This window comes from Ahaetulla prasina, chromosome 5 (assembly GCF_028640845.1).
Source record: "Ahaetulla prasina isolate Xishuangbanna chromosome 5, ASM2864084v1, whole genome shotgun sequence".
NCBI lineage: Eukaryota > Metazoa > Chordata > Lepidosauria > Squamata > Colubridae > Ahaetulla > Ahaetulla prasina.
Window position 1 is genome coordinate 22292206 of NC_080543.1, and position 22381 is coordinate 22314586.

The following is a 22381-nucleotide window of genomic DNA, read 5'->3' on the forward strand; positions in this document are numbered from 1 at the left end:
ACCTATACCTACACCGTGAAAGGATGTGGTGGCTCAGTGGCTAAAATGCTGAGCTTGAACTGCCAGTCAGAAGGTTGGCAGTTCAGTGGTTTGAATCCCTAGTGACATGTTAAGGAGTGAGCTCCTGTTACTTGTACCAGCTTCTGCCAACCTAGCAGTTTGAAAGTACGTAAAAGATGCAAATAGAAAAATAGGGACCACCTTTGGTGAGAAGGTAACAATGTTCCGTGCGCCTTTGGCGTTTAGTCATGCTTTCCACATGACCACGGAGATGTCTTCAGACAGCACTGGCTCTTTGGTTTAGAAATGGAGATGAGCACTGCCCCTATATCCGGAAATGACTTGCACACATGTGCGGGGGAACCTTTATACACACACACACACACACACACACACACGTCTTCCCTAATTTCTCCTACATGGACAAAAAGTGACTTTTCATTGCCAGACTTTGATGTAATCTGCCTTCTCTCTCTCTCTCTCTCAAAAAAAAAAATGTTTACAATGGTTGAATTTAGAGTGGTTTGTTATCTACCAAGAACGGCAAATACTCATACTCTCTTTTTGTAGAATTAACTGACCAAAACCCTGCATTTTGTTGCAAGCCAAAGCTTGTTATGCACATTATTGTTATGCAGATAATTTCAATCCAAAGTTAGATTTATCTCAGAAGTAATAACGAACTCAACCAGCAAAAGTTATTAGTATGATAATAAACCACCCATTATGATTGCTCATGTATTTTTAAAAGTTTTATCTCTCATTATATTTCTCAGGCAACTGAACAATTCATACACTACTGCCCCTGAATAATGCATAAATGTTGAATATAAAATGCAATACGATAAAGCAATTGCTGGCTGGTTTGTTAAAATATAGATATCATAGCTGGCAGTTAATTGCCTGTACTTGAACAAAAAACTAACTTGGTTTCTCTGCAAGGCCAGATTTATTTGATTTCCTACAACATTTTTCCTGTGTGTAGCATTTAGTACTGTCTAAGATAGGATATAGTTTAAGAGGACAAGAAACCTGACATATTTTACAAATGGTTCTTAAGGGACAGAAGATAAGTCTCACTCATTCAGTTATGATCTTGCCTTCCTGGAGCTTAACCTGTGTGGCACTGAACAGTTTATCCAAGGGTTGAATATTTTACAGCTGCTAAAACAAGACAAAACAAAGCCAAACAAACTGGGTAAACTTTGACTTAAAGCACCACACTCCCTAATTTAAGAATTGTCTTAATTAAATTTAATCTATTAAACTGAGAGTATACATGCTTAATGACTGTACTTATGAAATCTACCACCATTTAAAAAAGCATTATGTCTGAGAGCATATGAGTTTTGACAAAGGATAATTTATTGGTAAATTGGCCCTTTAGCCTGCAATAACCAAATAAAGATTATGTCTAAAAATGAAAACTGTAGTGTTTGGTTTATGAATGATAAAATGTAGTATATTCTCATAACATTTGGCATTTATCTGTCTCCTACTATTTTTCTGTCCTTGACTGCAGCTTGTTGACTTCAGGTTCTGGTTAGACAACATGTATGCTCCAGGACTGACATTGCTATTTGGTAAAATAAGACAAATATCTCAGACTGTTTCAAACATTTCTAACATGAGGACTCTCGTTTTCGTTCCCACAGCATTAAGGATGATCAATGTGCAATCTGAAGATTGCATGGGACATCGCAACATTGATTTTGCAATTAACCACAATGCTCCCAGTCACGATAGATGAAGTGCATTCGATGTGCAAGAACATCCAGCAACCAGCTTGGTGCGGAGCTTATTAATGGCAGCAGCACAACACAATAGAATATGTGAAATTTGGCTAAGGGTATTTACTGAACTTTGCTCACCATTTACTTCCACTTCAAAGGGCAAATATAGATACAAATCAGAAGAACACATATGGATTTACTCATCTCAGGATTCATACCTAAGAGTCCACTCCATTCAGCCCCAAATATGGATGCATTAGGTAGACAATTCATTTTGTATGATAAAAAAGGAACAGAGATTAAAAAAAAATAACAGAGAGAACCGGAAGCGTTGTGGCAACACTGGCTGGAAACAAATTCTCCTTCAAACTTCTCACGGCTCTTGTAGTTCAAGATCACTGTAATTTTTTCCAGATTTCAAATTGTTCATTGTAGTGCTTTTTTTCTGCCAGGAGATGTCTTCTTCCAATCCACAAGTTTCAAATCAACTAAGTCGCAAAATATCCAATTTGTGTATTAACTCTGCTTATCAAATGTTGTTCAAGTTTCTTCTTTCTCTTCTTAACTTTATATATCCCAAATTCCAAATTTAAAATCCAATTTCAAATCCAACTGAAAATGTGGCAGGAACTAATTGAGATGGTTAAAATGATGTGTATTTCATTTAATCTTGTTAGAAAATGAGAAACTGTGTCAGAACATATTCAATTGGACAAAGAGGCTAAGAATGAGAAGCAAGAAAACAGTACTGAAGATAAAGACATTGATGATGAAAAATTAAATGATGACATTGGGAGTAACAATGAAAAAAAGAGAAGGGATAGGAGAAAACAACCTACAAAAAAGAAGCAAACTAAGGGAAGAAAAGGAAAGGGAAAAGGCTAGAGGAAAATATTTTTAATGATTACACTGGGATTAATAGCGGCAAAAATAGAGAGGATAGGACGAAGCAAAAGAGAAAAGAAAATTCAATTTTTACAATATTGATATTAATACAGTTAATTTGATTCTATAGCATATTTCCTTTCCCCCTTTCCCTTGTTTTTCTACATTCTACCATTCGTATTACACAATATATTTCGTATTACACTCACAAATATTAATAATAATACAGTTCATTTATAACTATAGGTATATTACCCTTCCTCCTTTCCATTAATTACTCCTTTAACCATTTTCTCTTGGTCCATCCAGCAATCCACCTCTTAAAATTTTCCTTCCTTTATCCCATTCTCCCCTTTCCTTTTTCTTTTTTCCCTTTTTATAATTATTATGTCTTTTCTTCTGTATCCTTCCTTTGACTTTTAATTCCTTTACTCATCTAGTTTGCCCTAAATTCCCATCTGATCTATTCCCCTTTTCTCCTCTCACTTTTCTTATTTCCCCACTGTTGATGTCAGTGTAATCATTAAGTCACTCATGCGCTCGTTACCTCTCGCTTGGATTATTGTAATGCTCTCTACATGGGGCTCCCCTTGAAGTGCACTCGGAGGCTTCAGCTAGTCCAGAATGCAGCTGCGTGGGTGATAGAGGGAGCTACGCTCCCACGTAACACCGCTCCTGCGCAGACTGCACTGGCTACCTGTGGCCTTTTGAGTGCACTTTAAAGTGTTGGTTATGACCTTTAAAGCGCTCCATGGCTTAGGGCCTGGGTACTTACGGGACCGCCTGCTGTTACCACATGCCTCCCACCGACCCGTACGCTCTCACAGAAAGGGACTTCTCAGGGTGCCGTCCGCCAAACAATGTCGGCTGGCGGCCCCCAGGGTAAGGGCCTTCTCTGTGGGGGCTCCCACACTCTGGAACGAGCTTCCCCAGGGTTTACGCCAAATACCTGACCTTCGGACATTCCGTCGCGAACTGAAGACACATCTTTTCATTCACGCGGGGCTGGCTTGAACTGAATTTTATTAATTTTAAATTTTTATTAACTAATTTTAAATGGGGTTTTTAGTCTAGTATATTTTAACCTATCAGGCTAATTGTAAAATAAGTTTTTTAATCTGCATTTTAGATGGTATATTGTATTGTCTGTCTTATTTTTGCCTGTACACCGCCCTGAGTCCTTCGGGAGAAGGGCGGTATAAAAATCAAATAAATAAATAAATAAATAAATAAATAAACTTTTTTGTGCCTAGTCCTTGCCCCTTTTATGTTTCACCTTTGCCAATTATCCATGGACATTCATAGACCAGGTATATCCAATAGTGCTATAGGCCAATCAATCACCTGGAATAGTGGTGACACTTAATCCTGATTTTAACACGATCCACAACCAATAGAAGAGGAAAATCTGTATGTCAGGTTGAACTGTGCACTTCTTTGTGCTCTCTGAGTTTAGTTATTCGCTTGCAGATATTTCCTTATCCAACTAGGAAACAACTAGGTAACAACGAGGAAGTGGGATCAGTTTATATAAGGTAGGTTGCCCCCGTCTGTGTTGCTGGAAGTGTAATTTTTCCTCAGTAGTTCTTTGAGTAGGGTATTGTTTGCTGTTGATTGTTTGTCTAGTGTTAATATTGCTTGGAGAAAATCCAGGTTTACATTTTTTTTATTTGACAATTACAATCACTGACTGAGCACTATATTTGTTATTGGATTTGAACAAAATCATTCTTTATGTGAACAAGGGCTCTAATGACACTAATTGACAACCTAACGCTTTTCAGCACAATCAACTGCTTTTCTGAAATCACCTGACAAAAGATCAAATCATGCACTTGGACCTGTGGACTGGCTCTTTCACACCGTTATCAACTTCACACATTTACAGGGTGAAATGTTAACACTATTCTAAATTAATTGGAAGAAAATGGGAAATAAAGATCTTACAACCCACAGAAAAAAAAAAAGCTCCACAAATAATCTGAAGATTTTCTCTTCCAAATGTCATGGCAATTAAGCATTATGTGCCTCTACATACCACATCCCCCTTCAAACAATCATTGTGGGTACTGAATGGAATAAAGTCTTTAATCTATATCAGATTTATTACTTTAATAGTTTTCAAATTCAGTGAAAATATAACTAAGATTAAAAAATCACAGTTGGATGTTTCAGTATAATATTGTATTATGAATTTCCTTTAAAAAGAGGGGAGAAAATGAAGAAATACTGAATTACACACATATGGTACCTACTTTAGCAAAGAGATGGCATTTCACAAATAAGTTCTCTACCATATCCAAATTAACTAAGTTCTGCTCCCTTTATTTTACAATGGACTGCAAATGAAAGGCATTGTTTTCTGTAAAACGAGGCACTTAAAATTGTTAGTTGATTTAACAGAAACAATCCAAGCACAAAAACAAGTTCTGCCTGTGGAACAGATTAAACATGGAAAGTGGTGCACCTTTCGAAGGTTTTCAGTGCTATTAGCGGGAGAAATCTGTTCTCTTTTCAGAAAAGATGGAGTGAAAATCCCTCGTGTGCAGTAAGAGACACGTGTTCCCTGCTGCTCCCTATGGAGTATGAGTTATCTTGATTAGAGCCACTGGCTATAAACCAATGAGGTGGAATTTTCTAAATAAACAGGGTGCATCATATATAATTCAAGGAAACAACCATTTGGAAGCAGACCTGTAACTGCTGACAGTGGTTTTGGTTTTGCTTTGAAATTCATTTGGGGCATACCTTTTATAATGTGTAATATATGCTAATTCACAGCTCACTCCAAGAGTTAGATCGTGACCGGCTCAAGGTTGACTCAGCCTTCCGTCCTTCCGAGGCCAAGAAAACGAGGACCCAGATTGTTGGGAACAATAGCCTCAACTCTGTAAACTGCTTAGAGAGGAATTTAAAGCACTACGAAGTGGTATCTCAGTCTAAGTGTTATTGCTATTATATCCTGAACAAGCAGCTTGTCCATTGGATTTAGTACATTGTTATAATCGGAGCAGCATTTCCTGTTTCAACAAAGGAGAACAAATTTGTGAGATTCTCCCAGAAGGTATTTAGGAAGGACTACCCTGTTTACACTAGCACACAGGAACAGTATATGAGCATGAAGAGTTTGCACTGAGACGGGGGTCTCCAGCCTTGGCAACTTTAAGGCTTGTGGACTTCAACTCCCAGAGTTCTGGGAGCTGAGGTCCACAAGCCTTAAAGTTGCCAAGGTTGGAGACCCCTGCACTGAGACACAGCCTGCTGATCTTGAAATTTCAACTTTTGCAGAATTAACTTTGAATTTATAACTGGAGGTGGGTCAAGTGACATTGGACTGAAAGGACAACAACTGTGAGTCCTTTCACCAGTTCATGCATACAATAGAAAGAGTGGCAACTGTGAGGTTGGGAAATTTGAGATTAAGAAGGAGAATAATCAGGACACGGGTTTTTAGGGGAAGTGTGAAAGAAAAAAGTATTGTTGCTTCTTTGGGAGAGAATGCCAAATCTAATATACAAGTTACATTCATTTAGCAATTTTTAAATTTGAACAGCAATGACAGGTTTTCTTTATAGAGAAATTATAATACTGTATTATTTCAGACATTAACTATTTAAATATTTTAAAGCACTAAAAATGAAACTCTCATTTTAAACTTTAAAGGAATTGAATCAATTTATTTATTTGATTATGCAGAAAATAGGAGCCTTCTTTTAATACAGCTCAATTCCTAATGGCTTCCTAATATAGAAAAATATTTCTCAAGTTCAGGAACTTTAAGATATGTGGACTTCATTCCCAGAATTCCCCAGCTGGCTGGCGAATTCTGGGAGATGAAGTCCACACAACTTAATAGTTCCTGAGGTTTAGAAATACTGGAGTAGAAGGTAAACTACCTTCAAACTCCAATTAAATTACAATCAGGGGTTAGATTTTCACTGATTTCACAAAAACAGCTCTGGAGTCCAAAGCACAGTTTGTTCAAACATTGTTTTTCAGTGTGTAAAAGAGAACAGACCAGATGGCATACGAGACAGGAGTAATGGATTTTTAAAACAAAACATCTGAGCACAATTTGCTGGCTGTTCATCTTGCTTGCTTACTTGTTGACTTGCTTTTCTCAGCCTTGTCCTGATCACTGTCAAACTATTTACTAAGACTCTATTACTATTCTTCTTCTCATCCTTCCTATTACCTATCTCCTTTTCTACTTATAACTATAACCTTGTATCTCTACGATTTATATTGTTTTATTTGTTTCATAATATGATTTGATTGCTTATTTAGTAACCTATGACTATCGCTAAGTGTTGTATCTTATGATTCTTGATGAATGTATTTTTTTTCCTTTTCCCAAGACAAATTTCTTATGTGTCCAATAAATTATGTGTCAATTACACTTGGACAATAAAGAATTCTGTTCTGTTCTGTTCTGTTCTGTTTCGTTCCGTTCCATTCCATTCCATTCCATTCCATTCCTGGAGTAAGTTAGGGAGCTTTAGAACCAGGGACTGTAGCTTGGTAGCAGAACATATGACATTTATTCCTATCACTGAAGATTTGATCCCTGCAATTCAGTCAAAAGCTCTTGTGTGGCTTTGGAATAAATATCACAAATGATTATCTTGATTGTGCAAAATTCCCATTCCAAGGTATAAATCAGACTTTAATTTCTGGGGACCTGCTGCAGAGTATCTATTCACATGACGAGTTTGAGCATCACGAAGAAAAGAATTAAAAATCAGAACAAAACAATCTGACAGAATAACAGAGGGAAATTGGACCCTGATTTCAAAGACCCAATCACAGAAATTTTAATAACTGTTTGTTACTAGGTCGATCTGGGACAAAATAATTTATTTTATGCCAACTGTTTCCCAAATTGCTTTGTATTCCCATATTCCTGCTTTGCCTCTCTTCATCCATTATCCATCCATCAAAATCTGCTCTACATGTCTGCCCCTTGTCAAAGCATACAAACTGGCTCTGTAGTTATCTGTTTTTTTATCTATAGTGAATAATCTTCGTTCTGAGCAATAGTTTTAATTGCTTTTAAAACTTCAAATCTCTAGCTATTTTATATTCTATTGTATCAGTCCCTGAACATCCTGTGTGAAGACAGTTGCATAAGCTTTTCTTTCACATAGTTTACACAAACACAGAGACTCATGAGATTATTGAAAAAGGGAAAGCATACAAACAGGCAAAGAATGCTGAAACCACAGGAAGGAAACTACAAAACCCCACAATAGTGAAGAAAATTTCTAACTACAAAGTGAATTCATAAAGGCTAACTCCAAAACAGTTAAATTAGTCAGAATGAATCATATGCGTAGGACAGGTTCAGAAATCCAGATCACTCTGAACGTGCCTTTGAAAAATTATTAAAACATTGGGGGCACATCTAACTCAAATGATGTGCCTCTCGCAATAATATTTTCCTCAGGGGCTGCTTACATAATTTCTCAATTGTTTCATGCTGTATTTTATTGAGTCCAATCTGATAGGGCACAGTCAAAGCACCATTGAAAGAGATGACTATAGTGGCCTTAATTGGTATTCTGCAAAACTACTAATAAAGGCAACCTTTGAATAATCAGAATATCTGAAAGGAAGAAATTTTGACAGAGCTTGTGATGGATTTTTTGACCTGTATATTGAATATTTGCTGAGCGGTGTGGTGGCCTAGTGGTGAAGACACACACATCTCCCACTTAGAAAGTTGAGAGTTCAATCCTAAGTAGTAGGTGTTTCTCTCCTAGGGTGCAAAAAAAAATAAAAATCGGCTGCGAACTCTGAGTGGTGTTAGGAAGGGCAACTGGCCAGTAAACGCTCAAACCCATCCAGTTGCCCTGACCCTACTCCAAATGAAGGGATTTTCATATTGAATATTTGCTGCTTGGGTCACATCAAAGGAAGATTGATCCTTTGATGTGATCCAAGGACACTTGGGTCTTGTGTCCCAAGTTTCACAAGACACTTGGGACACTTGTAACTATAAGTATTATAGTTACAAGTTCTTATGCTAGCAGGGGTGTCAAACTGGCAGCCCATAGGCTGGATGCGTCACCCGCAGGCCATGGCCACTCCAGCTCCGGTAAAGGAAAAACATCGCGATACATCATGTGACGGCAACGTGACGAGTTTGACACCCATGCGCTAAAGCATCCAACTAAAAATACAGGGAAAGTTAAAAAAACACGCCTTCCAAGCATTCTTGCTGAATATATAACTCTATTATTCTGAAACCAGGTCCTAAATGGGTATGTCCCAAATTTTTAGAGATTGATTGATTGACAGAAGAGAGTATATTCTCTTTCTAGTTAAAACCTTACTTAGACACAAGTCGTTTTATGTCCTTCAATTTACTTTCTATTGAAAATGGATGACACTTTGTGGAGGATATATCATTTTGTTTGATAGCCAGAAATAATGTGTATCAAAGAAGTATTAAAAAATGCTAAATAACACTTACTGATAGGTCGTTGGGCTGACGTTGATGCGGCGTGGATGGCTTCCTGACTCAAACTTGCTTGCTAGGGTGACATTGTTCCCAAAGAGACAATATCTGGGCATTCTTACCCCAACAACTCCAGCCAGAACAGATCCTGAGTGAATCCCTATTCTCATCTGTTAAGAAACAAAGAAATAATAAAATAAACCACATTCATCAGTATCTTCATTTGCTTACTGACTTAATCCTGCATTTATTTTCTACCTCTTTTTTTTTTTTGACAATCACCTTTCATTTTATTCTCACAATAAGAATCCTTTTGGTTGACAGAAAATAATAGGCAAAAGTCAGATAAGTAAGTTTCATGTTTAGAATAGAATAGAATAGAATAGAATAGAATAGAATAGAATAGAATAGAATAGAATAGAATTTATTGGCCAAGTGTGATTGGACACACAAGGAATTTGTCTTGGGGCATATGCTCTCAGTGTACATAAAAGAAAAGATACCTCCATCAAGCTACAACATTTACAACACAAATGATGGTGTTAAATGTGGAATTGGGTCTTCGTCAATATCTTCATTGGCAGTCATACTTCCTTTAACTAATACAATACTCAGGATAATCCAAGAATAAATTTAATTTAAACCAAGATCAACAGCCACATGTTAAAAAAATATTAATTGAATTGTAACTGATGAAAAAGTTATTCAGTTAAAGGCTGAAGTTTCACAAAAACTTGCAACCAGCAGATTTCAAAAAGAAATTTCAGCCAGCTGATTTCAAGGGCTGCAGCTGCTGCATGAATGTTGGACTGCAATACTGTAGTATGAAATTGATATAATGAAGGAGAAAGAATGCATCATACTGTAGTTCACATTACTTATTCAATTTGAAACATGGTCAATCTGGATGCAAGCACTGCTTGCTAGTAAGCCTGGGACCGTATTTGGAAAAAACCTAATTTTCTGGAATTACCACTGGGATATCACATCATCAGCAATGCATCACGACTTCGAAATCATGAAATTGGAAAAGCTATTTTACTTCATTTCATTCTCATTTAAAGAGGAACAAGTCATATTGCTATGCTATTTTGCAGCTGTTTCTCAAACAAGAACCCTGGAGCATCTTGTAACTGTCAGGCATAAAAGTGTATTACATGCCTTGTAAAAACTGGAACACCATTTGAACCTTTTATGCATATGGAAGAATTATGTTTTGTATATATTTCAACAATGATCATTTATTTGCATAGGAAATATCTTCGGGAATAGGAAATCTCTTCCTTGCTTAAACTACTATTGATTCTGGAGCAATCATGTCAGATTATTCATGAACTGGCAGAGACATGGTAACAAGGTCAGCCAATGAATAGGCATAACAACTAAATCAGCCAATTGGGAGCTGAGACAGACTGGAGCCAGGGTGTGTCTTAGTCTGCAGCTTCTGAGTCTGTGCAGAGAATTGAAACTGAAACTAAGCAGTCTGTGCATGCTATCTATTCTGCTGAAATGAAACAGTTAGTTTAAACTGTTCTCTCCTGCCTTGTGCTCTGCCTATAACTTCTACCATGTTAAAAGAAATTGTTCTCAACTATTGGTATTGTATATGTATTCTAGTATATAAAGAAGTTTCTTATTTAAATCAATCCTGCTGAATCAGTTTACCTGTGTGTGCTTTCTGGATTTAATTTCTGCAACAAACTCTGATAAATCATTGGTCTCTCTTAAAACATTTTCATCTGCTTTGGTCAAGCTCACAACACAGCAGGCTGAAATTTCACAACTAGGGAGCAGGAAGGAGGAGCTTAATGCAGAAGAGGGCAGTCCATTTCATAACTGAGTCATTCCAGTAAAATAAAGCAAAAGGGGGAATCAGCTCCAATGATTTTTAGAATAGGAAAAGTTGGAATGTAATGAATGTTAATTTATCAAGTTAATATCACTGTTAATATAGTGGTTTAATAATGAGAGAAAAACTGAATTAAGAAATGAAAGTAATTCTTTTGCCTATCACAATTATTTTGTTAAAATGGGTTGCACAGAAAGATGTTTATCCATATAACATTTATTTTCTGTGCCAATTCTAATTTTCTGGATAGAACAGAAATAATCTTCTCTGAACTAGGATAGGAATAGCAATATTCTTTATTGGCCAAGTGTGATTGGACACACAAGGAATTTGCCTCTACTGCATAAGCTCTCGATGTATATACAAATAAGGTGGTAAGGACAAAATAGGGGTGGCTCAGTGGCTAAGATGCTGAGTTTGTCGATCGAAAGGTTGGCAGTTCAGTGGCTTGAATCCCTAGTGCCATGTAACGGGGTGAACTCCCGTTACTTGTTCCAGCTTCTGCCAACCTAGCAGTTCTAAAGCACATAAAAAATGCAAGTAGAAAAACAGGGACCACCTTTGGTGGGAAGGTAATAGCGTTCCATGGGCCTTTGGCGTTTAATCATATGACCACGGAGACGTCTTTGGACAGCGCTGGCTCTTCAGCTTTGAAACAGAGATGATCTTAAGACCTTTAAAACAGACCTTTATCTTAAGAGCAAATCTATTGCAAACCAAATCGGAAAATAAACATGGCTCAGAAGCTGTTACATGGGTCAATGAGTTCAGATTAATTCTCTGTAGCCATAAATTGCAGGATCCAATCTGGGTCAGTCACTGGGACCAAAGGTTTAGTCTTCTGAGCTTTCAGACATGCTAGAACCCATCCACAGGGAACATCTCTCTACCAGAATGTGTGTATTCAACATTATCCTGGGACACATATATTTGCCTTCATTTATAGCCATAGAATAAACAACTTAGTGAATGTTCTATGGTTCCATTTCCTTCCTTCCTTCCTTCCTTCCTTCCTTCCTTCCTTCCTTCCTTCCTTCCTTCCTTCCTTCCTTCCTTCCTTCCCTCCCTCCCTCCCCAAGAGATCATTATTTCACCACTACCTCAGACCAGTCAAAAATTACTGCATCTTGAACAAAATGCCTTTTAGCACAATACTTCTCACGTAATTAGTATTAACAGCATCAGTATTAAGAACCCTGTGCCTTAAACTAAATTAGTACCTAAGCTAATCAAATTAAAATCAACAACCAAATCAGATCAACTCTAAACAAAAGGTCTGTTTAATCTCAAATCTGAAGCTAGAATTCCACAGTAGGCCTTTATTATTAGACTGCTATTCAATCATGATGAACCCGATTGTCTTTGCATCTTTGAGAGAAGATTATGATCAACTGGTTTCTAAACTGGTTTTAATCAAATATTTATAATACATATAACACAGATAATTTAAATTTTATAGGCAGCCCTACTTTATGAATATTGTTTCCATATATTTTTTCTGAAAAGCAAAACTATGGGAATTTACCCCAATTTCTATAGCTGATCTTTTAAAAAAGAAACAGAAGAGAAATAGTAAAAGCATCTACAACAAAGTCCAATTGGCCAAATAACTATCAGAGCCCAGTGCAGTCATTACAGCAAGAACCAGTCTTAATCCATTTATTTTATCTTTTAAAATAGCAATACAGATACCAACTAAATGAAACAATATTATGTTTTTAGTGTGTATAAAAACTCTTTATGTTCATTGCCATTCACAATGAAGTACCCAGGAGTGAGCAGAATAGTGTTTAAAATCATTTTTATTTTTTAATGTTCTTTTACATTTATTCTCATAACACTACTTTAAAACAAAAGCTTACAGAATTAAACAGAGATTTATAAATCAATGTACTATTTTTTTTTAAAAAAATAAAAAGACTAGCTGACTATATAATATTTGCAAAAAGTCAACAACTTGCTTGAAACGGAAAGAAATTGAAATGTTAAGCCTGTGTTTTGACTTGTTTATGATGATAGATGTGCAGCTTATTGTATTGTATTCAAAGGGTCATTGATTTTAATCTGTACCAAAGAAAGACAGAAGTTATTTTTCCATCACCAGTTTACCACAAGGTTGAAGTCTGGAAGAAGAGTGACTTTTCCTTAACTTTCTACCAGCTGTTGGCAGTTCCTTAAAATGAGTTCATAAAGTTGGGAATAAATAATAACTATAGCCAATGAAAACAACTTGCTGGTCTAAAATAAGGAGATCTAGTGCTCAAAAACAAATTTCCAGCAAGAGCTGAAAAATCTGCCCTTCTGCATCCAGCATCCAGTATTCACATTATATTTCTATAAAGGTAGTCCATGCTTGATGACTTTGTTCAGTGACAACTCAAGATTTCGATGGCACCGAATGAAGGTATTTATAACCTGTGCCCAAAGTGTCTATTGAAGGCCATACCTGTGGTCATATAGTTGCGATCTAGGCACTTGATTTACAGATTAAAAGAGTTGGAAGGGAATTTGTAGGTCATTTAGTCCAACCCCTGCCCTGCCCAAACAGGAGACCCTACACCATTTCTGACAAGTGGCTGTCCAGTCTCTTCTTGAAAGCCTTCAGTGATGAAGCTCCCACAACTTCCGAAGGCAAGCTATTTCATTGGCTGATTGTTCTCACTGTCAGAAAATTTCTCCTCACTTCTAGGTTGAATCTTGATCAGCTTCCATCCATTATTCCTTGTCTGGCCTCCGGGTGCCTTGGGAAATACTGTAGCTTGACCCCCTCCTCTCTGTAGCAGCCCCTCAAATACTAGAACACTGCTATCATGTCTCCCTTAGTCCTTCTTTTCATTAAACTAGACATACCCAGTTCCTGCAACTGTTCTTCATATGTTTTAGCCTCCAGTCCCCTAATCATCTTGGTTGCTCTTTTCTGCACTTTTTCTAGAATCTCAACATCTTTTTTTTAATAGTGTGGTGACCAAAACTGGATGCTGTGTTCTAGGTGTGGTCTTACTAAGGCTTTATAGCAGTGTTGGTGAACCTATGGCATGTGTGCCAGAAGCGGCACACGAAACCATCCCGCGAAGAATGCGCAGCCTCACTGGTTCCTCTTCCGCGTTCCTGTGAGCACACACGCATTGGTCAGCTGGCCGTCACATGCGTGGGGGTGGCGGAACCTGGAAGAGCAGCGTTCCGGCACATATGCACAGGTCAGCTGACGTTGCGCACATGCGTGAGGGCCAGCCGTTCGTCGGGCACGCTTCCAGACTGGTATCTGGGTGTTTGGGTGCTGGCTCAGACATGTGCGAAGGCCAGCGGGACAACGCATACCTCGTGGGATGGTTTGGCATGCCACTTCCGGCATGCAGGCCAGCACGCGGGAACGTCAAAGGTTCGCCATCGCGGCTTTATAGAGTGGCATTAGTACCTCACTGGATCTTGAGTGGAAACTTGTTCATACTTACAATTGGTTGCCAATCATCCCGCAATCAAGTGATCACCATTCTCAATCTTCTCTAAGGGCTTCCCCAGAAAGTCAATAAGGAAGCCGGCAGGGAAGATGGCAAGCTGATGATGCCACCTGCATCAGAAGGATGCCACCTTCTGGTTTCTGAGGACTGGTTACAAATGCCTTGTGCTACAAATATTCTGTGCTAAAAGTCCTGCTTGGATTTCAGGATGGACCTTTTTCAGTCAGCCTTTTTGAGAGTGAAAACAGAGGAAGTGATATTGGCTCTGCTTTAGTTGAAAAGAAAAAAATTGAAAAATCATATGATTAAAATTAGAAAACAGATTCCTATTCTGGATTATCTACTTTTTATTTTAAAAAAAAACAGTAGCATCTTAATGAGACTGAGAAAAGCTGAATTTCTAATCTAGTAATAAAAACTGTAAAAATGATTTATGTTGCAATCAGTTAATGTGCTTTCATTCCAATGAAAAAGAGGACATGTTGTTTATTTTGAGAAAAACTGCACCAAATGGAGAAGAGAGAGACTGGAAATGTTAATAGGATGCAAAAGACATAATACAGAGTCCTGATTAATTTAAAAAATCCATTAGACTTCGACGGGAAATTTCTTTCTTTCTTTTTTTTTATGCCATTTAAAAGAATGAATACGACAATAAAAACATTCACATTATTAAATGTGTGCAACGTAAGCAAGGAAGTTGTTTAAGTAGCCATATGTGAAGTGAAAGGTTGCTAATACTAACTTAGTCAGGCTTATATATCTTTATTTCCTTTTTAAAGGGATTTTTAAAATCATTGGTAATTGCAGAAAAGACCTCTACTACAGTTACTTCCAGCTGGCTCTACCTGCACTAGAATTCCTATAATAATTTTTCTGTTAAATGGATGGAGAATCCCTTGTAAAGAAGTACAAGCTTAGTCCTCCTTGAACAATTACTATAGGACCTGAGTCTAGTCTCATAAAAATATGAAGTGGTATATAAGTCTAAGTGCTATTGCTATTTACATTCTTCTCTCACACAAACAAACACATATCATTGCTTCAATGTAGGTTAATATTTCATTTATTTATTTATCAAACTTGCATGTTGCCCATCTCGACAAAGGTGAGTCTAGGCCCACGATGGTGAACCTATGGCATCCGTGCTCGAAGTGGCACATGGAGCCATGTTGCCTGGCATACGCAGTGTCACCCGTTCCTCTTTCGGGTTTCTGGCACACATGCGCATGCAACGATCAGCTGGCCTTTGTGCATGTGGCAGTACTGGAAACCAGAAGACCTGGTCTTTCGTTTTCTGGCGTAAGCATGTGCAGCAGTAACCAGCTGATCGGCGCGTGCACATGTGCAGCAGTAACCAAAAGACTTGCTGGCTGGCATGCATGTTTGTGCCGGAAACCGTAAATACCATATTCGGCATGGGAATGCCCCTTGGGCAGCTCCTCTTCCTGGTCATGGCCTTGACGAGCGTGCATGTGTGCTCTTTTGGCACTTGGTGCTGTGCAAGTGCGTGCTCCCTTTTCGGCACTCAGTGCCGAGAAGGTTCGCTATCACTGCTCTAGGCATTCCAGATGTTGAATACAATACAAAACAAAACATTAAAACAATAAATAAAGGTCTTAAATTTTAAAATTCAATTAAAATAATACTAAACAGGATAGAGAGAGACGAGCAAAGTGCACACAGAGAGTCAGTGGGGCGTTCTCTAGTCCATTAGCCACCTCCAGAGTTCCATACAGCTATTAGGGGCCCTAGCACAGCCATGTCTTCAAGGCCTTTCAGAAGGTCAGAGGGATGAGAGCAGATCTGATTTTGGGGGTAAGATGTTCCAGAGTGTAGGAGCCCATGGCAGAAAAGAGACCCTGAGAGCCAAAATTCCTTTGTTTTTGTTTTTTTATATGTTTTTTATTTTATTTTTATATATACATCCACATCAATACATGAACAGTGTGGCATCTGGGTATCATTCATTTTAATAGAAATAACAATAATAATATCAATAATATTTGTTACATTAATTAAGCTTACATACTCCTAGTATTAATACTTCTATTTGTATTAAGGTATAAACCTTCATTATTTAATTAGTCAATATTTCAATGTATCCTTCTAATGCCAATTACAACATTGTTTAAGCGTGCATAATAATACTATCTTTCAACCTCTAAATCTTTCCATTTAATTCTTTAATTTATTCTATTTAATCACGCCATCCTTACTAATCCTAGTATAGTAGACATATTGTATTAAAATCTAATTCCTTTACTGACAACAATCACCATATTATTTAAACATCCATATTAAATCTTTCAATGTCTAATCTTCCATCTATTTATTACTTTTATAATATGTATATCTTTTATTTCTATTCCTATTCTAACTTTTAATCAGGCCCCCTGATTAAATTAAAGAAATTAGTTTAATTATATTAAAAAAAGAAGGAGAAAAAAACCTCCAAGAAATAACATTTTCTTTCTATCCATCATCTCTTCCCCGTTTTAATATTTCAATTCTTATTTGTTTTTTGGCATACCTCCCATACTCCACTCTTGGATCTTTAGCCAAAATTCTTTTGTTGATAGAGTCCTCTTCTGCCTGACAAATGAGGTGGGCTAATCCCATTGGGATGAGCTGGTTTTTCAGGTAACCTGAACCCACGCATGAAAGGCTTTAAAGGTGAAGACCAACACGTGGTGTTACATGAGATTATCAGGTAGCTTACTCTGGTTCTGCTAACCAGACTAAGACTTCCTTAGGTTTGCCAGATTAACCTCATAAAGTTTCATAATAAAGTGCTTTCAGATAAAGGCAAACTTGACAAAAATGACTGTTAAATGTAATACTAAACAAAGAAAATGGCAATCCCACAGCTGGCCAATTTGCAATTTGCAATTTCTTTTTTCCAATAGTACTATGGAGAATCTGCATCAGTCTATGGTGACCTCAAGCATCCCACTACAAACGTACATTTGAAAATGTCTCTGTTGGAAGTGAAATCTGTTGGATACATTTTGGCAAAAGCAAACCTAATAAAAAATTCTTTGCAAAAACTTGCATCATTACCAGAGATAATGACAGTTATCTTTGCATCATTACCAAAGCTAAGAAAAGACGCCGACCTTTTAAATATTTAATTAAAACACCTGAACACTCAGGCTAAGCAGCTGCGCTGCACATATGTTGAATTCCGGCATTACTAAAGGATTTCCCCAACAGTTAAACCCACTAATCAATTAGTTTCCACATCAGATGTGAGTCATCTAATTGCTAGAAATTGCCAGATCATGGGGGTTATATTTGTACCAAGAAACAAAGGAGGGAAGAATATATTTTTCTGATGAAAACAATTTTACTCTGGAAAGTCATGAGGAGAGTAAGATGCCTCATAATAAGTACAGAAAAAGGAAGGCAATATAATTAAATCAGATAAAAAAATTTTGAGTAAAATTGTGAACTGAAGCTCACAAATGACCCTGAAGCATTTTCTAGTGGTTACCAAGATTGCAGTGAAAATCAGGAAAGTAAAATACTCAAGGTTCATTTCGGCTTCTGTCCCCAAACAGAAAATTCAAGAACTTTTCAATTAATTTTTAAACTCAAAAGGCAGCTTGACAAACTAGACAGTGGAAGAGGGTAGAGATGGGAGAAATACCTAGACTGGACAGCCAAGAAGTAGATGCAGACAGAGATAAAGATCCAAGAGAGGAATTTGGGAGACAAGTCAAAAAAAGCATAGCAATTAAAGTATTGAAGCGGGCAAGAGACGATGGATAGATAATTTCTCTTTTTTGTTGTTGTTGTGATTTGCTTTTCCTCTTCTTTTTCTTTCTTTTCTTTCTTTTTTTTAGGTAGGTGACATGAATAGAAGTTAAGTAGGCTAGAAAGAAAACATCTTTTAATGAAGGGTGACATGATTAAAAGTTAGAATAAGTGACAGAAATAAGAGAAGGGGGAATATTTTAATTGTTTTTTACTCTGTATTTATGTGTTTTTATGATTAAATAAATAAATAAATAAATAAATAAATAAATAAATAAATAAATAAATATTAGTGTACACACTTTTATATAATAAAATAAAATGAGAAAATATGGAATAATTGAATAATGACAGATTGCAACTTAATATAAATATATTATTATTAGAAATATATAAGTTGATTGAACGTAATAACCATGATTAATTCTACTAGTTTTATTTGTATGAGAGAGTATGACACCCAGGTGCCCACATTGTTCACACATTCATATGTTTGTAAAAAATAAAAAAAGTAAAACAACTTGTAAAAAAAAAGAAATATTAACTCTGTTTACAGTTAAGCCTTGTAGATGGTTGCAGATAGTCCTTCGGTTACATCTACTTATTCGGGGGCCATTCAAAGTTATTATGGTGCTAAACAAGGGGGGAACTTCTGACCCATCCTCAAAGTTGTGGTTATTACAGTGTTCCTGTAATTATTTATTTTATTTTTTATTTATTTATTTATTTTGTCACAACAGTATATATAAGCATAAGCATGAAAGTAACTATATAATATATAAGCATATATATATAAGCATAAGTATGTAATAACTATATTGATTGGATATAATGAAAGAAAACAATAGGACAGGAATGGTAGGCATGTTTGTGCTCTTATGCACGCCCCTTATGGACCTCTTAGGAATGGGGTGAGGTCAATAGTAGACAGTTTTTGGTTAAAGCTTTGGGGATTTTGAGAAGAGACCACAGAGTCAGGTAGTGTGTTCCAAGCATTAACAACTCTGTTACAGAAGTCATATTTTCTGCAATCAAGATTGAAGCGGTTAACGTTAAGTTTAAATCTGTTGTTTGCTCTTGTATTGTTGTGATTGAAGCTGAAGTAGTCTTATGTGATTGTGATTCAGGTGCTTGGCAACCAGCTTGCCCTTATAACGGTTGAAGCATCCCACAGTCATGTGATTGCCATTTGCAACCTCTGCTTGCAAGACAAGTCAATGGGGAAGTAGGTTTCAAGTTATTCCTGCAAGTTGCTTTTTCTTGCCACTTTTTCTCACAAGGACCCTCTGGTGGCAGAGGGACCTCGAACTTCATAGAGTGAGCTTGCACCCATGTATGTCTACACTCCATAACCCATACCCACACTCAAGCTCACCTTGCACTCCATAAATTTGGTAACATTTTCACCCATTTGTAAGGCCTATTCATTCAGGCCTATCATAGCAACCCATCCACTTTCACTCATGCCTGCTCATAACACCTATCTACTCATCCACTAATCTGCTCACACTTGTACCCGTCTATATGCCCACCTATAGCACTTACCTGCCTGCCCATATTTGCACCTGCTCATAGCATTTCCCTACATGCCCACCTGCACTTGATCCTGCCAGTACCACTTACCTATACACCTGTTCACACTCACCGTAGCATCCACCTGCATTTGTGCCCATCCATAGTACCACCCATGTGTCCACCTGCGGTACCCACCTGCACACTGCCTGTACTCTGCAGCAGTTACCCACCAGGCTGCAGCTCTCTCTTGCTGGCCTGCTTGTGAGCCACCCAAGAAAGAAAGGCTTGTTGTGAGAGCAATGGCTTCCCCATTGACTCTCTTGTTGGAAGCTGGTGGGAAGTAACAAGTTGCTATCACATTTAGTCCTCATTTAACAACCCATGGTCCTTGGCAATTGGGACTGAAAACTAACTAATCCAATCACATGACATTCATTACATCACTTATTAATGAAGATCCTGGTCCCATTAATGAACAAAACCAGAGGACTATTGTATTGCTTTGTTGGACTGGACACAGAGACAAATGAAGTGATAAAGGCGGATAGGCTTTCAAAGATTATCCTAGCAGGAACAAGACTATTCATTCATTCATTCATTCATTCATTCATTAGATTGTTTTTATTTTGCCCTCATTACTTTTTTAATAGTTACTTCAAGGCACTGAATAGATATATAATACTCCTTCCCCCTCCTGATCCATAAAATGCAAACGAACAATGCTTGTCATCTTTAAGATGAACTTTTGGTGTATAGTTTTAACACTACTGTGCTGAACAAGCAAACAAAATTGAAGTGGTGTGAGAAAAAAACATCATAGGACTTTCAGGACAGAATAGAAATATGTAGAAAATTTCTAGGAAATGGTATGAATTAAGTTAGCTCTTAGCATAGAAGAGAATTTTGATTAGTCACAAATAATCTGCAATCTCCCAGGGACTGCTGTAGAATGATCTAAATAAGGCTTAAAGATGAATACACCTGATCACAAATGCTGGCTTCTCCCTTCACATATATTTGGAGAACAGCTATCAACATTTTGCTTCAAATTTATAATTTAAACTATGGAAAACTTCTACATTACTAAGAGAGCATCCCTTTGCTTTTCAGCGAAAATAACTAATCACTGCCAGCTACAAAATCAAATCATTTACATAAGGCCGTCCTGGAAAATGTAAGGGGCTGGCCTGCGTCACTTTGGCCCAGTCTACCCAGTGCGAAGAGGAAACATTGGGCCAGCATGGCTTTGGTCCGGTCTACCCAATGCAAAGAGAAAACATGCGAGCAGTTTGGGGAGTGGTGTCAAACTGGCCACACCCACCCAGTCAGCCATGACTCTGAGGTCAACTACAGCTCTGATGCAGCCCTCAATGAAATCAAATTTGACACTCTAACATGCTCTAACATGAAGGACATTTTAATCTGAAATGTTTTTATTTTCTTCACAATGGATATAAAACTAGTTCCTTATTACTGGTAATTTAGATTTATTCATATGGTTCAATTTTCTTCCCACGTACTGGTGCATCATTCCACCTTTCAAGGCAGTCAACCTTTTTAAATAAATGAATGATAAATCCAGCATTATCCCTTTCTCTAGCTTAACACACAGTATTCCGATAAAAAGGACTGTTCTTTTAATCTGAAACTCCAAAATGCAGAAAGACATACAGTGTGTGATTTTGCTGATTATATCCTGTCTTGCATAGAACTTATATATACATAACCTTCCTATTGCTACCTTGACTTATGACCGGTCAGTTAGCACAACTGGTGCTTTATGGCCTGTAAAGCATTGCTGGCCATCATAAAATGCCCTGTTCCCCTGGTCACATGATTGCCATCTGGATGTTTGACAACCTGTCCACTTTTAGGATCAGTTGCCAAGTGTCCTGCAATTATGTAATGCACCATTTGCAACCTTTTCTGTTGGCTTTCCCAGAAAGTAAAGGATAAGTGCATGGGGAAGGTTGCCACTTAATAAAGAAGAATATTTATCGCTCAGGGTTGAAATGAGGGGTCTCTGAGCCTGGTTGTTTTGCTTGCAAATGATTCATTACCCAAACTAGGTAACATCATCAGTGCTGATGCTCATCATCAGACTAGCTCTGATGTTATCTACTTTGGATAATAAAATGTCTGCAAGAAAACAACCAAGCTCAGACAGCACCAAGGACCCCTTCGTTGCAACCTGCCTCTTGTCTCTGGGGGGCTGGTTGCAAGAAGAAACCTGAACTCCTCTGGCTGGGTGCAGAAATGGAGCTCAGATAGTTCCTGCAGCCCACCAGAGCAGTTGTCTTCTGGGTACAAAAGGGAGCTGAACTGTGGTGCACTAGAGAAATGGAGCTCAGATCCTGAAGATCTTCCCTCCATTTCTGTAGCCTGCTAGAGTTGAATTCAGCTGGCAGCTCTTTTGCTCCATTCTCTCCACAACCCAAGAGATCACTTAACAGCCACAACTGAGAGTGCTAAAATCATAGTCATTGAGTGAAACAGCTACCTGAACACCTCACAGAACAACTACTTTGCTCAATGATTGAGACCATCTCCTCTCATGTAAATCCATGCTTATAAATCAATGCGCAAAAGGACAATTTTAGTGGGATCAATTGATAGAATATAGTGGCTCAGACAGATTCTCCAACAAGCAAAAATGTTAACATCTAATTATTTAATGAAGGGTTTTCATTTTTATGCTTTTTAAATTTTGTAAGTCACCCTG

At 37.5% G+C, this 22381-nt stretch overlaps 1 protein-coding gene across 1 annotated transcript in view; it reads right to left on the reverse strand.

Moving 5' to 3' along the window:
* GUCY1A2 (guanylate cyclase 1 soluble subunit alpha 2) overlaps window positions 1-22381 on the reverse strand; it is a 217212-nt gene that overhangs the window by 11848 nt on the left and 182983 nt on the right. Inside the window, exon 7 of the mRNA XM_058184553.1 lies at window positions 9094-9248. Within this exon, the coding sequence (XP_058040536.1) occupies window positions 9094-9248 (155 nt within the window). The remainder of the gene's footprint in view (window positions 1-9093; window positions 9249-22381) is intronic.